This window comes from Podarcis pityusensis, assembly GCF_964106645.2.
Source record: "Podarcis pityusensis genome assembly, chromosome: 3".
Lineage (NCBI taxonomy): Eukaryota > Metazoa > Chordata > Lepidosauria > Squamata > Lacertidae > Podarcis > Podarcis pityusensis.
The window spans coordinates 120,619,100-120,634,870 of NC_138026.1; the positions used below are offsets into that span (position 1 = coordinate 120,619,100).

At 46.9% G+C, this 15,771-nt stretch overlaps 1 protein-coding gene across 1 annotated transcript in view; it reads left to right on the forward strand.

Moving 5' to 3' along the window:
• The window catches only part of CHRNA2 (cholinergic receptor nicotinic alpha 2 subunit), a 36,702-nt gene extending 21,361 nt beyond the window's left edge, over positions 1-15,341 (forward strand). Inside the window, exons 4-7 of the mRNA XM_081001048.1 lie at positions 3,405-3,449; positions 5,545-5,654; positions 11,646-12,744; positions 13,620-15,341. Of these exons, the coding sequence (XP_080857174.1) occupies positions 3,405-3,449; positions 5,545-5,654; positions 11,646-12,744; positions 13,620-13,745 (1,380 nt within the window). The 3' untranslated portion in view covers positions 13,746-15,341. The remainder of the gene's footprint in view (positions 1-3,404; positions 3,450-5,544; positions 5,655-11,645; positions 12,745-13,619) is intronic.
• The last annotated feature ends 430 nt before the right edge of the window (positions 15,342-15,771 follow it).

The following is a 15,771-nucleotide window of genomic DNA, read 5'->3' on the forward strand; positions in this document are numbered from 1 at the left end:
GAGTCTTGGTTGACCACAAACTTGACATGAGCCAACAGTGTGACGCGGCAGCTAAAAAAGCCAATGCAATTCTGGGCTGCATCAATAGGAGTATAGCATCTAGATCAAGGGAAGTAATAGTGCCACTGTATTCTGCTCTGGTCAGACCTCACCTGGAGTACTGTGTCCAGTTCTGGGCACCACAGTTCAAGAAGGACGCTGACAAACTGGAACGTGTCCAGAGGAGGGCAACCAAAATGGTCAAAGGCCTGGAAAGGATGCCTTATGAGGAACGGCTAAGGGAGCTGGGCATGTTTAGCCTGGAGAAGAGGAGGTTAAGGGGTGATATGATAGCCATGTTCAAATATATAAAAGGATGTCACATAGAGGAGGGAGAAAGGTTGTTTTCTGCTGCTCCAGAGAAGCGGACACGGAGCAATGGATCCAAACTACAAGAAAGAAGATTCCACCTAAACATTAGGAAGAACTTCCTGACAGTAAGAGCTGTTCGACAGTGGAATTTGCTGCCAAGGAGTGTGGTGGAGTCTCCTTCTTTGGAGGTCTTTAAGCAGAGGCTTGACAACCATATGTCAGGAGTTGTGCTGGTCCCGGGGGGGAAAGGTACTAATACCGTAGCCGAAGTTCAGTCCAGAGTCACTAGCAGGGTAGACAATCACTAGATGAGACGCGAGGTCCGAAACAGGGAGCCGGGCGGGGGAGCAGGAACGCTGGTAGGGCAGCAGCAGGAAGCCAGGCGGGTAACAGGAACACTGGTAGAGCAGAAGCAGGGAGCCAGGCGGGGAACAGGAACACTGGTGAGTCAGCAGCGGGCAGCTGGGCGAGGAACAGGGACACCGGAGAGTCAGGAGCAGGAAGCCGGGCGTGGAACAGGCACACTGGGAGTGCAGATCTAGGTCTGGGTAAAGCAGGTACTCCACAACGACGTTGCTCCCGCAACCTGGGACCGGGCTGCCTGACCTTTATCTTCTTCTAAGGCCGGGGGCGGTCCCGGCCCCCAGGAGCCCCGCCTCTCTTGGCCTTAAGGCGAGCACTCCTCCTGGGAGAGACCAGTTCCCTTCGCCTCTCTGCCCTAAGCCTCTGCAGTTCAGGAGAGGCCGAAGGGTTACTGGGCCCCGGGGGAGGCTCACCTGTAGCCACTGAGTCCTCCAGCACCTCTGGGGCCAGAATGGTCTCACCTGGTGCCTGCCCCTGAGGATCTGGCACAGGTGCAGGCTCCTCAGCATCTAGGCCTTGCCCCAGTTCAGCCGGCCCTGGAGGCGGGGACTCCTGTGCCGGCTGGGATTCCTCCGGTTCACTCTCAGACTCGGAATCCCAGGCCATCACAGGAGTGCTCTGATGGTGTTTCCTGCTTGGCAGGGGGTTGGACTCGATGGCCCTTGTGGTCTCTTCCAACTCTATGATTCTATGACTTACCCATTCAGAGTGAGGGTTTTCCCACCCTCACTCTGAACTGGCTTCGTGGTGGCATACAGCCCAATCTGATGTATGTGTTGTTATTTTTTTCTAGATGACTATGCGCTTTGCTGCATAAAAAGGTTATGTGTTGGGATAGATATGTATTGAAGAAACTGCATCTGGCTGCAATTGACAGGAAGTAGACAGAGAGAGATTGCCCTTCAGATGGAAAGCAAGGCCAGTTTGAAGAGATAACGTTGTTCTCAGATATCAAGTAGCAGGCCGTAGAGCTCCTCACTCTGGTTTAAGAGGAGCACATGTGTGAACACAAACATAGGGAGTTGCCGTCTACTAACTCAGACCCTTGGCCCCTCTATTCTAGTATCGACTACATATTCACTGGTCTTCAAGCTGGTCTTTGACCGTAATAAATTATCTATCTAATTATCTATCTATCACGGGTCTTCCACTTGTTCTGACTCATCTTTGCAAGTCTTCCTTGCAGATCCTGAGGGCAGAACCTGGTTCCTTCTGCATCCAAAGCAGCTGTTCTGCCACTGAGCTTTGGCTGAGCATAGGGTCCCCATACCATTCTAATATCAGATCTCCCTCTTTTCAGGCCTGGATGCAGTGAGAGCAGAGGACTTGGGTCCCAGATGACCTCTTTAATTAGCGTTCACCGGGATTTCTTTGTGGGGAGGTTACATAACGTGGCCCACATTCCCCCATAATTTCCCTTGCTGCAGAAAAGGCGTTTTTGCCTTTTGCCTTTTTGGGAACAGGCTTTGATGCACAGGCGCCAAATCTACTTCAACGGGGCAACCTGAATTGGCTGGTTTGTGGTTTAGAGTGGTGCCTTGGTTCTCAAACTTAATCCGTTCTGGAAGTCCGTTCCAAAACCAAAGCGTTCCAAAACCAAGGCGTGCTTTCCTTTAGAAAATAATGCAAAACGGATTAATCCGTTCCAGACTTTTAAAAACAACCCCTCAAACAGATGGATAAGATGACAGGGAAAATTAGATATTCAAAAGACCAGAGGTTCATTAAGGATTGGGAAAGTTTTACGAAATATCTGGAAAATTTAAGTGATGGACAGATAACACTAGTGGGCTTTAAAGGAGCTCTGTAAAAAGAAAAGAGTATTGTCTAAAGAGAAATGGAAGAACTAGAATGATTAATGGCATTACAAATTAAGAAATGCGAACTTTTATAAAAGATTATTACGGATGATTTGTGGAAAGGTTGAAGGAAGTCATACTTAAAAACCTGTGAAAATGAGAATCGAACTTTTATATTTTGTTTTTGTATTTTGTATTATGCAAATTAATAAAAATTATGCATGAAAAAAAACAACAACCCCTCAAACAGCAATTTAACATGAATTTTACTATCTAATGAGACCATTGATCCATAAAATGAAAGCAATAATCAATGTAGTGTACTATAAAATAAATAAGACAGGATTGTAGATGATAAAAATTATTCTTTTTCCTTACCTGCACTGATGACAGTCATTGTTTGGGTGAGGCGCTTTTATCCATTTTCACAGTCACACAATCAATCAATCAATCAATCAATCAGTAGCTGAACTGGATTCCGCACAGTCACAAAAACAAATGAACTGAAAAAGCCTCAAAAACAAAAACGCAAAATAAATAGCAAAAACAAAAGCACCAAACTTAATCCGTTCTGGAAGCCAAAATGTTCAAAAACCAAGGCGCAGTTTCTGATTGGGGCAGGTGCCTTGGAAACAATAACCGACAGCCGCTTCGGAGGTTCGGCTTCCGAAAAACATTTGAAAACCTGAACACTTACTGCCGGGTTTTCGGTGTTTGGGAACCAAGGCGTTTGAGAATCAAGGTGTTTGAGAACCAAGGTACCGCTGTAATCCCATCCACAAAATAGAGACAACAGCTTCTGTTTGCAGCTTTGCGTTTCTTTCAAACAAACTCTCTCTCTCTCTCTCTCTCTCTCTCTCTCTCTCTCTCTCTCATTGTCTGCAAATCTAGGATGAGAAGAATCAAATGATGACCACAAACGTTTGGCTCAAGCAGGTAAAGCGCGATGGGAGTTAAAGGCAGGGAGCGCAATGCAAACTCTAGCAAAGTTTTGGGGGTGTAGAGACGGAAGGGACCCAAGAGTCCTCTTCTCCAACCCTTTCCAATGCAGGAATAAAGATATACTGTATTTCTCTGTGTATAAGACGGCGTTTTTTGCTTTAAAAAATTAGGCAAAAATTGGGTCTCGTCTCATACATGGATAGTGAACGCAGAGGGGGGATGTGAGATTAATGGCAGCAGCAAGCAGGAGACTGGCAGTGGCGATAGGGCGAGTGATTGGTGGCTGCAGCAAGTGGGCGGGTGGGCTGCGAGCAGGCAGACAATTGGCGGCTGCGGCAAGGTGTGCGATCGGCAGTGACTTTGGCAAATGATCGGCAGTGGCTGGTAGGTGGGTGAGCGATTGGCGGAAGTGACCTCCCCCCCCCCCCAAAGCTAAACAACTTAATTTCTGAATTTTGGATTTTAAAAAATAGGAGTCGTCTTATACACTGAAAAATACAGTGCAGTCATAACTCTTGTTACGTTCGGTTCAGGTTACGTTCTTTCAGGATATGTCCCGCGGCAACCCGGAATTAACGGAACGGGTTACTTCCGGGTTTCACCGCTCGCGCATGTGCTCAAAATGATGTCACACGCATGAGCAGAAGTGGCAAATCGTGATCCGTGCACAAGCAGACGTGGGTTGCGTTCAGCTTATGTTGCGAATGGGGCTCCGGAACGGATCCCATTTGCAACCAGAGGTACCACTGTAATAGTAATAATAATAATAATAATAATAATAATAATAATAATTTATTATTTATACCCCGCCCATCTGGCTCGGTTTCCCCAGCCACTCTGGGCGGCTCCCAATCAAGTGTTGAAAACAATACAGCATTAAATATTAAAAATTTCCCTAAACAGGGCTGCTTTCAGATGTCTTTTAAAGATAGGATAGCTGCTTATTTCCTTAACATCTGGTGGGAGGGCATTCCACAGGGCAGGCGCCACCACCGAGAAGGCCCTCTGCCTGGTTCCCTGTAACCTCACTTCTCGCAATGAGGGAACCGCCAGAAGGCCCTCGGCGCTGGATCTTAGTGTCCGGGCTGAACGATGGGGGTGGAGACGCTCCTTTAGGTATACAGGACAGAGGCCGTTAGGGCTTTAAAGGTCAGCACCAACACTTTGAATTGTGCTCGGAGACGTACTGGGACACTGTACTCTAACACTAAGCCCAACACAGGGTTTACTTTTTGCCAGGTCTTATTCAAGGCTCTCACAATGCAAGTTGGTGTCAAAGAAGGAACTGGAAGCAAGCCCTGTAGGTAAAGCATGAGACCCTTAATCACAGGGTTGTGGGTTTGAGTTCCACGTTGAGCAAGAGATCCCTGCATTCTAGGAGACTGGACTAAATGTCCTTTTTTGTCCCTGCCAGCTCTACAGTTCAACAATTCTATTGCCATCTCTACAATTCAACTTCAGCCTTGTAGAGATGGTCCCCTAGACTCCCATGCCTTGAAGTTTCCAGCCATGGAAAACTATTGGCCTGGGGGGTCTTAAGCTGAGCAGCTGTTATCCCCCCCTCTCCTGTGCCCCTCTTATAAAGGTTGGCATTAAGGCTGCAAGACTGAATTCAACAGGACGTTCTTCTGAGTAGACATAGGCTTTGCAGCCTTCGTCCACTAAAACAGTGTTAACTTATTTTTTAATAACTAAGAATGTTAATAAACGGAAAGAAGATAAAGTCCCTAACATAGAAGAATGGCAGATTAAGGTGATGGATTTATGCCGAAATGGCTAAAATGACTGGAAGAATCAGAAATCAGGAAGACCAAAATTTTAATAAGGAATGGGGGAAATTTATAACCTATTATCCTAAAAGATGCAGGAGGAAATGATTAACAATAGGACCCACAAAGGGGAGGAGGGAAGTCCAAGAGATTCTTTGGAATCTTGTTTCTATGTTGTACGTTCGATATGTGACTGCAAAGTTTTAATCTGAAAAACAAAACAAAAAAAGTGAAGAAGTTGATCAATGTGTGCTTCAGTGTGAAGAATATGCACATCTCGGAAGTGAATAATGAGCCCAGGATTGATTCTTTGCCACCAGGAATGGAATGACTACAAGCTGCAGTGGAACCCGGTGGATTTTGACAACGTCACTTCCATCCGAGCGCCTTCTGAGATGATCTGGATCCCAGACATTGTGCTGTATAACAAGTAGGTGCTTGGGCCAACGGGGAAAGGGGGAGCAGCTCATTATTCAACAACTCCCCTTAAAAATATGCCGCGGGAAGTCCTTGTCCATTCAGCACATAGTTAAACTATGGAACTCACTGCCACAGGGAGTTAGTGATGGCCACAAACCCAGGTGGCTTTAAAAGAGGAAGAGCCAATTTCGTGGAGGAGGAGAGGGCTATGGATAGCTGTTGGAGACCAGTTTCTGGAAACCACAGGAGGGGAAAAGTGGTCCCGTGTTCGAATCCAGCTTGCGGGTTTCCCCATAATAGGCATCTGGTCTGTGAGAACAGGATTCTGGACTAGATGAGCCAATGTTCTTAAGCATTCGCGCACAGGGATTAATCTGAGACAGGCCTCAGCAGGAGTAGCTCAGCACCAGTCAAGCACATAAGAAAAGCCTTGCGAAGACTTCCGGGTTAGCGCGATCGGCTAATGGCGGATTCCCTCCGAGCTCCGGAGGGAATCGGCTTGACAGGGGCTGGGTCTTGCCGTGCCGGCGACACGGGGACCCTCAAAAACCACGGGCATAGGAGCCCGTGGACATGGTGACTCGGCGGGCATCGTTAAGCGCCCTCCCGACTCGCGAAGGAGCCTTTTTAAAGGCTACGGAACGGGTGCCGGGGAGCGGCGTGGTGCTGTGAGTCTTCTGCTTCCCCTGCCGAGCGAAGCCGCATGCCATTTGTCGGAGAGCGCTGACTTCTTCCTATTAAAATTTGGACTTAAAATCAAGAACAACAACCCGTGAGTAATTGGGAAATTGGATTACAAATAATTTGATTATGAATTTGGCACGAGCGGGGGAGGTGAAAAAAAGGGAAGTCCGCCCCCCCCTTATTGTAAACAGTTTGAAGCAAGGAGCTGTCAACTAAGGTTGCGTGAAGAATTGGGGTAATTCGATAAAAGATATAAATTCCACAGATTTAAAGGACTAAGCTAATGTGCCGGAGGACAAAAGTTTAATTATTTGGACTAAGTACCACCTTTCTCAAGCCCGGGAGTAACCCGTGAAAAGAGCCTGCAGAGGATTTATAGAAAACTTTTGACAGCTGTCAAATTAGCTGTCAAAGCCGGAAAAATCAAAGCTTAAATTCTAACCGGCTATACTGCTACAAAATATTGAAAGTAAAGAAAGACTGATACAAATAAACTTGATTTTTGGATCGGAAGGGAAAAGAAATACTAAGTAACTAGAATCCCTCTAGAGGGGATTCTTGGATATTACAAGAATGGAACTAGGTCGGGAAATACGAGCTGACTTGCAAGAGCTTATTTTTCTCATGGGAAAGCTGCAAGAGAGGATAGAGCAAGGCCATGTTTTGTCTACAAGTCCTACGAAACCGAAGTCAATAGAAAATATACCTACTGAGTTGGAAAGGGACTTGATGCTCAAAACACAGGCAGCTGGACAAGAAAAGAAACCAAAGACTAAGACATCAGCTGAACAGGAGGAGCAGAAAGAAGGGGTGGCTGAAAAGTTACAGAAGATAAAAGAGAGCCGGAGACCTGCCAAGAAGAATTCCAATTCGACTAAGATGAAAACTGGATTATTTGGGACATATAGACTTAAGAAACAGAGTTGGAGCTCCACCTCTAAACAAGTAGGCCTTGCTGGAAGAAATATGGTTAATATGGAGAAGGTACTTCCCCGACCTGGGGCGTTCAATATGAAAGATTTTCGAAGAAGCCGGCGGAAAGGGACTGAGAGAGATCCGAGAGCCTCGGACGTAAGGTCACCAGGCTAAAAAGATGGACTAATTGAACTTTGGTTTGGGATTGAAACCGGGAAGAGAAGGGTGGGGTTTAGAAGTCCAAAGGGGGCCTGATTTTTATTTTGCAGTGTAAAACTATATGCTCTTTATTATTATAAGAATGGGGAATCTGTGGATGGGAATTAGGGACAATCTTAGGGAAGGTATTTTATTATTTGTTTTTATATCTCTTTTTTTTATCTTTTTTTATGTATGATTAAGGTATATATTCTAAAAATTGCTAAATAATCTAAATTAATGGATAATAATGAATTAAGGTTTAAAATTATTATAAAGAATCACATTAATAATTTATGGTTAAGTAAATTAATAAATTATGATTAGGACATTAAGGATAAAAACTTGCTTGAATAAACAATTCGGAGTTGGAATACAATAAGGGGAGGCGTGGGGAAGTCATGAAAAGAAGTTATTGAAAATGAGACCTAAAAGGTGGAATTTTTTTTTTTTTTTTATGTCGTGTTTTGTGTTATTTTTGTGTGTGTTTTTGTTTTGTTTTTTTGTAACCTTTTGAAACTTTAATAAAGATTATTTAAAAAAAAAAAGAAAAGCCTTGCGAGATCTAGTCCAGAATCCTGTTCTTGCATTGGCCACACAAATGCCATAAAGGGAAGCCTGCAAGCTGGACCCAACACTGTGGGAATGTCCAGGGAGGCATATAGCCTTTCCAACTTGTATTAACAAGTTCTACAGTTTATCAGAGTAACATTCCCCCTTTAAAACTTGCGCAGCGGATAGTGTTTGCCAGGCTTGTATAAGCCTCTAAAGTAAGTTTCCTTGGTAATTCCCCTTTAAAGGTAAAGGGACCCCTGACCATTAGGTCCAATCGTGGCCGACTCTGGGGTTGCGGCGCTCATCTCGCTCTATTGGCCGAAGGAGCCGGCGTACAGCTTCCGGGTCATGTGGCCAGCATGACTAAGCCGCTTCTGGCGAACCAGAACAGTGCACGGAAACGCCGTTTACCTTCCCGCCAGAGCGGTACCTATTTATCTACTTGCACTTTGACGTGCTTTCGAACTGCTAGGTTGGCAGGAGCAGGGACCGAGCAACGGGAGCTCACCCCGTCACGGGGATTCGAACTGCTGACCTTCTGATCGGCAAGTCCTAGGCTCTGTGGTTTAACCCACAGCACCACCCGCGTCCCTAATTCACCTTCAGTCCCTCCTTAAAAGAAATAGACATGACACAGTCTTCTATAATAGAGTTTACTCACTCACTTCTATAAGTGCAGTAGAGGGTGTGTGTGTGTGTGTGTGTGTGTGGCAACTCCACTTTTTAAAAATGTGCGAGAAATGCAGTATGCTCTGTCGAAGGGCAGCCTTGTGGGGAGATGCTCAGTCTGTGCACATGGAAGAAGTACCTGCTATTATGACTTCTTGCGCAAGCAGTATCCCAATAATGGCTTCGTTCCATTGGCTGGTGTTCTGCTGCCATCCAGTGGTACTTACGAAAATATTTCAGGCGAAAGGGGACTTCTCAATCTGCCTTCCATCCACCGCAGCAGAAGACCCAAAGGAAAACCACATCAAAAGTCCCAGCAAAGGCCAGCTAAATAAACAGCATCCTCTGTATCTACTAGGCTAGTTATCACTTTAGCAAAGAAACAAGTGAGGTTAATCGCTGGGTGTTTGGTTGCTAATAATAACATAATAAGCCACATAATAATAACATAATAAGCTGTGTATCTGAAGAAGTGTGCTTGCACACGAAAGCTCATACCAAGAACTAACTTAGTTGGTCTTAAAGGTGCTACTGGAAGGATTTTTTTTATTTTGATTATGGCAGACCAACACGGCTACCTATCTGTAATAATAAGCCACCTTTGCTGTGGTGGCAACCTGCACTTCCATGGAAGGGGAGGCATAGAAGGTTACACCCAAGCTCTTGACAGAAGGCGCTGGCACTAATTGAGCCCCCGCAAGAGATGGGAGTTGGCCCCCCAACCCCATGTCGTCCTGACCCATCCAGAGGACCTCTGTCTTCGAAGGATTTAATTTCAACCGGCTCCCACGCAGCCATCCAGCCACAGCTTCCAAATATCTGGTCAGTGTGTCTGGGGCCGAGTCGGTGTGGCCGTCCATCAACAGATAGAGCTGAGTGTCATCAGCATATTGATGACAACCCAGCCCAAAGCTCCGGACAATCTGGGCAAGGGTGTGCATAAAGATATTGAAAAGCATCGGGGAAAGGATTGCGCCCTGCGGCACTCCACACACCAAGGAGTGCCACGGCAACAACTCCCTCCCTAGCGCCACCCTCTGTCCCCGACCTGAGATAAAGGAGCGCAGCCATTGTCGGACTGTGCCCTGAATCCTCATGTCGGCAAGGCAGTGGTCTAAAAGTTCGTGATTGACCGTATCGAAGGCTGCTGACAGATCTATGAGAATCAGCAGTCCAGACCTGTCTCGATCCAATTGTCTGCGGAGATCATCTGTTAGGGCGACCAAAGCCGTCTTGGTCCCATAACCAGGGCAAAAGGATCTGATTTCTTTCCGCAGGGCCTGTAAGACAGAGTTGTTCCGCCTGGCCTTTGGCTTGGAGCCAATTTGATTCCCTCCCTCTCTTTCTTTTTTCTTTTCCTTCTCCTCCTGCAAGGAGGCTACATTTTAATATTTTAATGTTTCAATATTTTAATGTTGTATTTTAATTTTGTTTTTAAGTTGTAATCATTCAACTTGTTTTTATTATTGCTAGTAAGCCGCTCTGAGCCCGGCCTTGGCTGGGGAGGGCGGGGTATAAATAAAAATTATTATTATTATTATTATTATTATTATTATTATTAAAAGCCAGATTGAAATGGCTCCAGAGCCGATGTTTCATCCAGAAACCTACCAAGCTGTTCGGCAACCGCTCTGAAGTATAAGCCAAGAAAAGATAGGAAGAATGAAATAAAGAAAGAAATGTAGAGCGGAATAAGTATTGTATATAAGGCAGCAGGGAATTGATTGTGGGGAGGGTCATGATTTTAAGGAGAAGTAGAATTGCTTAGAAAAGCTTATAAATTAGATTTTGTGTTAAGTTTATAAAACCAATCACAATCATACGTTAGAAATAATAGATTTCCCGCCCCCATAACCCCTCTCTCTGTGGGATGTAACATAAGCAGTCAAGTACAACATTTCCTGTTTCCTAGAGTGTACACGCAGGGGAATGTTGCTCCAGCCAGGAGGACTTCCTGTCACACCTGGTCTGGAGCATCACCCCCCTCTGTGTGACCAGGTAGATGGGTGTGACCCTGGGAGACCCTATAAAAGGGCTGGTCACGCAGCCATCTACTCCCTCCTTTGATTTATTCCATTTTGATGTATTTTGCTGTCTGCTGGTCCTCAGCCAGCAGCACATGGGCTCATTTCCCTACATGGGATAAACTCACACTCTCTTCTGTAACTACAAGCTAAAGTCTGCCTTCAGGGAACCTACTGTGAACTGAATGTGAGTCAACTTCTTATTACTTTAAAAAGAAGACTGTTGTGTCTTTATTCTTTTTAAGAGGGAGCAAAGGGGAATTTACCAGGATCAAACCCAATCTGGACAAGCCAGACTGGATTGCTTAAGTGAAGAGATTCAAACGAATCTACCAACTAGCTTCCTGCAATATACTGGAGAATGTACTGTGCTACTCACTAGTGTGAGTGAGGAAGGATAATATTTAATCAATATATTTCTCCTACTATTGAGCGGCAAGGATCCTAATTGCTAAAATCTGGAAAAAAGAAACTGTGCCAACAGAAAAGGAATGGCAAGACAAACTGTTAGAGGATATTGAATTGGCTAGATTAACAGATGCAATTAGAGATCACACTAGACAAGAGTTTAAAAAAGCACGGGGGAAATGCAGAGAATACTTCACAAAACAGTGCCCTAAAATACATACCTGGACTTGTTTCGATTAATGTCTGCAGGAGACTTTGTGGATATTTAAGTTATAATTAGAAAAATCTTAATAATTACTCATAAAGGAAACAGCTTATAAGAAGTAAATAAGGAGGCCAGATACAGAATAAAAGAAGTCTTTTATTTGGTTGTTTGTATTGTTGTATGTTATGCTTATCGTATGTTATGTTCATGTTTAATGAGGGTGGATTTCTGTATTGGGGGGTTATGTTATGTTGTAAATAAAATTTCCAATAAAAATTTATAAATACGTATTTCTCCTACTATCCACAACATTCCCACACTCTCCTCCCCGTTGCTCCTTCAGTGCCGACGGGGAGTTTGCCGTGACGCACATGACGAAGGCTCACCTCTTCTCCAACGGCAGCGTGAAGTGGACCCCTCCGGCCATCTACAAGAGCTCGTGCAGCATCGACGTCACCTTCTTCCCCTTTGACCAGCAGAACTGCAAGATGAAGTTCGGCTCGTGGACGTACGACAAAGCCAAGATTGACCTGGAGAGCATGGAGCGGCAGGTGGACCTCAAGGACTACTGGGAGAGCGGCGAGTGGGCCATCATCCACGCCGTGGGCACCTACAACACCAAGAAGTACGACTGCTGCACCGAGATCTACCCCGACATCACGTACAGCTTCGTCATCCGGCGCCTGCCCCTCTTCTACACCATCAACCTCATCATCCCCTGCCTCCTCATCTCTTGTTTGACCGTCCTGGTCTTCTACCTGCCCTCTGACTGCGGGGAGAAGATCACCCTCTGCATCTCCGTCCTCCTGTCCCTCACTGTCTTCCTCCTCCTGATCACCGAGATCATCCCGTCCACCTCCCTGGTCATCCCACTGATCGGAGAGTACCTCCTCTTCACCATGATCTTCGTGACGCTCTCCATCGTCATCACGGTCTTCGTCCTCAACGTCCACCACCGCTCGCCCAGCACCCACAAGATGCCCCAATGGGTCCGCGCCGTCTTCCTGGACTTCATCCCCAGGTGGCTCTTCATGAAGAGGCCCCCGGTGCTGACGGCGGGGCTCAGGGTGTCCAGCGAAGAGGTGATTGGGCAGTACGACGCGCCTCCGGCCAATCTGAGCACCTCCCGGTGCTGGCTGGAGACGGACGTGGACGAGAAGTGGAACGAAGACGACGACGGCGGTGGCGGCAGTGAGGAGAGGCGGAGGGCCGGTCGCCTGCCCCTCCAAGGCACCTGCCCCCACCACTGCCTCCAGTACCGTTACACCTGCGCCCGGCACCTGGGGAGGGGCTTCGTGGAACTGGTTCGGCGCCCGGCCACCAAAGCGGAGACCCCAACATCCTCCGAGCAGGGGCTGCAGCTGTCTCCAAGCATCTTGAAAGCCCTGGAAGGGGTGCACTACATTGCCAACCACCTGCGGGCCGAGGATGCTGATTTCTCGGTGAGTTGTTGACTCTGGGAACCGAAAAGCTACCTTGTGGGGTTAGTACCCAGCGTCCCCCACCCCAGGCCCACTGTTGGGTTCTTAACACAAGCAAACAGTTCCCTCTAGACATCAGGAACAGGGTTTCGCGGTAGTAGCGTCCACCCTGAGGCGTTCCCAAAGTAAAGGAAGGATTGAACTCTGATTAATAAGAATACACACAGAGGCTTGAACCAGCAAGACTCTGGGAAGGGTGCGTATAATAAGAATTCCTGTCCACCCTCCGGCCCAGGTCGTTTTATTGACAAAAGAACTTTTTTACCGTGTTCGTAAGAACCAATCAGATTTCCTCTGAGCATTTCAACAAACCCCACGTGGGGACAAAATTACACTACAAAAGCTAATTAAGCATGCATACTTCTGGGGTAAATAAAACAAAACTACAAAGGAGTGCATCCAGCAGCCCCGGAGGTCATAAACAAGCAATATATGGAAAGGAGGATAGGGATCTTTATCACCTTCAAGTGAAAGTCTGTTTCCTGGCCCTAAGATTAATATATCAGAAAGGCTACATCAAAGAAACTTGCCCACTATATTTTATGGCCTAGGATGCCTGGCCCAGGGAGGGTGCCACCACTGAAAAGGCCCTCTGGTTCCCTGTAACTTTGCTTCTCACAATGAGGGAACCGCCAGAAGGCCCTCGGCACTGGACCTCAGCGTCCGGGCAGAACGAAGGAGACGCTCCTTCAGGTATACAGGTAAAGAGACCCCTGTAGGAAAACTCTTGCACAATCTGCTAGATGTGCTGTTTCAGGACCCAAAGGGATGTCCAGGCATTGTAGAGACCTGCTGGTCAAGGAGGTGTGACTTCATGGTTTCTCCTATGCTTGCAGGTGAAGGAAGACTGGAAGTACGTTGCCATGGTGATTGACCGCATGTTCCTCTGGATGTTTGTCATTGTCTGCTTGCTGGGGACGATTGGCCTCTTCCTCCCACCTTTCCTGGCGGGGATGATCTAGTAGGGTTGGTGCGCCCAAAATCCCCCCACAAACTCTCCCCCGCCTGCCGTGCGGCTCCAGCAAAAGCGTCGCCATCCAGATTCAGGACAAATTCAACTCAGAAGCACCTGTCTATCTGGGAATCCTACTTAGCATTGCATTCTTTCTTAGCTGAACCAGTTTTTACAAATCAGTAGGGACTGGGGACTTGAACTTTCTTCCAGATTGACCTCGTCTGCCATTATAATTCAGCGAGGCCAGAGGTAACCCCGAAAAACTTCCTGTGGTGGGAACAATGTGCAGATTGTCTTTGGCTTTGCTGAGAGCATTCTTGGGGCTGACGGCTGCGTTTAGTTAGCCCAATTTAGCAAAATGCCTGTTGTTATGACAGGCTGCGTGTGAAACGAGGCTTTGCAAACAGCGAGAACCGCAGAGTTTTGCATGGGAAGATAGCAAAGGCGTGAAATCAGGGATGCTGTTAGGATAGTGGCGAAAACCCTCTCCCCACCACCTGGCGGCTGCAACCAATAGTAATCGACCTCGTTTCTATCAGCTTAGCCCCGCCCCCTTCATCTGCATAGACCTGCTCTCGGTTCTGTTCCTTGGTCACACTAGAGTGTGACGGAACATTCAGAAATGGCATTTATATAGAAATTAATGGCATCGGTCCATTGTAAATGTGGGTCGCTTCCAGATGACCTATTTATCAAGCATTCTGACTGATCTGTTTGCACAGAGTTTGCAGGAAGAGGATACAACTTTGCATCAAGCAATGGCCATCTTGCCCGTTCCGGTGAATTTCCACGCCACTTTCCTTACTGCAAAAAGTCTGTTCCTTTTTTGAAGCAGGTTTGCAGCACAGGAGTCCCAAATCCCCTTTAATTGTGCCCTCCCTGAATTTGCTGGTTCGCAATCGACTCCCACCTGCAAACTACTGGCAGCCTGAGAGCCCCCTTCGTATTGACTACTGGTGCTGTGAAAAGTCCCAGACAATTCGGTTATGCCTACCTTGGTGCCAGTTTTTGGACTGGAGCCACATTGGCCGACGTTCGATGTGCAGCTCACACGTCACAGTTTGCAACAAAGCACTCGGCCGATAGCTGAAGCTCAGAGGGGCAGGACAGGAAAAGTCCTAGCAGAAACTCCCTTGTCAGCTTTCAAGGAAGGATAAAGCTCAAACGCCCCTCTGGACTGAAGAGCTAAAAGCCTCCCCTTGCCTTTTGTGATTTAGCTATTTGCCGAATTGCTGCACTGAGGGGGTCAGACTAGATGACCCCCTGGAATCCCTTCAAACTCTACAATTCTATGGTTCTATCTCAGGGTGCAAAGGGGGAGGGAAACCACTCTTTCTGGGAAGTGACTATTCCTTTTTGACTTTGCTCCCTGCCCCATGCGTCCTTGCAGGCAGGCTCCGTTCTGCCCCAGGCCTTGACAGCTTGCCAGGACAGTCCCCTTGTCTAAGAAATGTGGACTTTGGGGTGACGTGTGGTGGGAAGAGTCCACAGCTGAGCTTGCTCCTGTCTGGGATGAGGGTGAGCCAGGTTGCTGACTGCAGAATCAACTTGCAAACCGTGGACCTGTTCACCGCAGCATGGTCTGGAGACAGAATAAATTTTTTAAAACGGACTTTTGGAGTTTTCTTGTGTGTGTGTGTGTGTGTGTGTGTGTGTAAAATCATAGGGGCTGGGTTTTCATTCTTTCTACATAACACATTACCTCCTATCTGTGGTCATTTCCAAAGGATGCTTCCCCATCCTGGTGCCCTCCAGACCCATTGGGTGACGACTCTTATCAGCCCCTCAACATAGATACTGTTAGGTGTGAGCTGGCAGTAAATCACACCATGCAAGTTAGAATTAACTTTTTACTTTTTACTTTTCACCACCGCACAGCCATCTAAGCCCCTGGGGTTTCCCCAAGCAATTGGAGACTATTCCTGTGCGTAGCCAACCTTTCCTCCACCCTCTTCATACCTCTTCTGGTTCTGGGAGACAAGCAGGAAGGGGAGCTTGTCGCAGCAGCAGGAGGGAGAACCCCGTGACTCTTC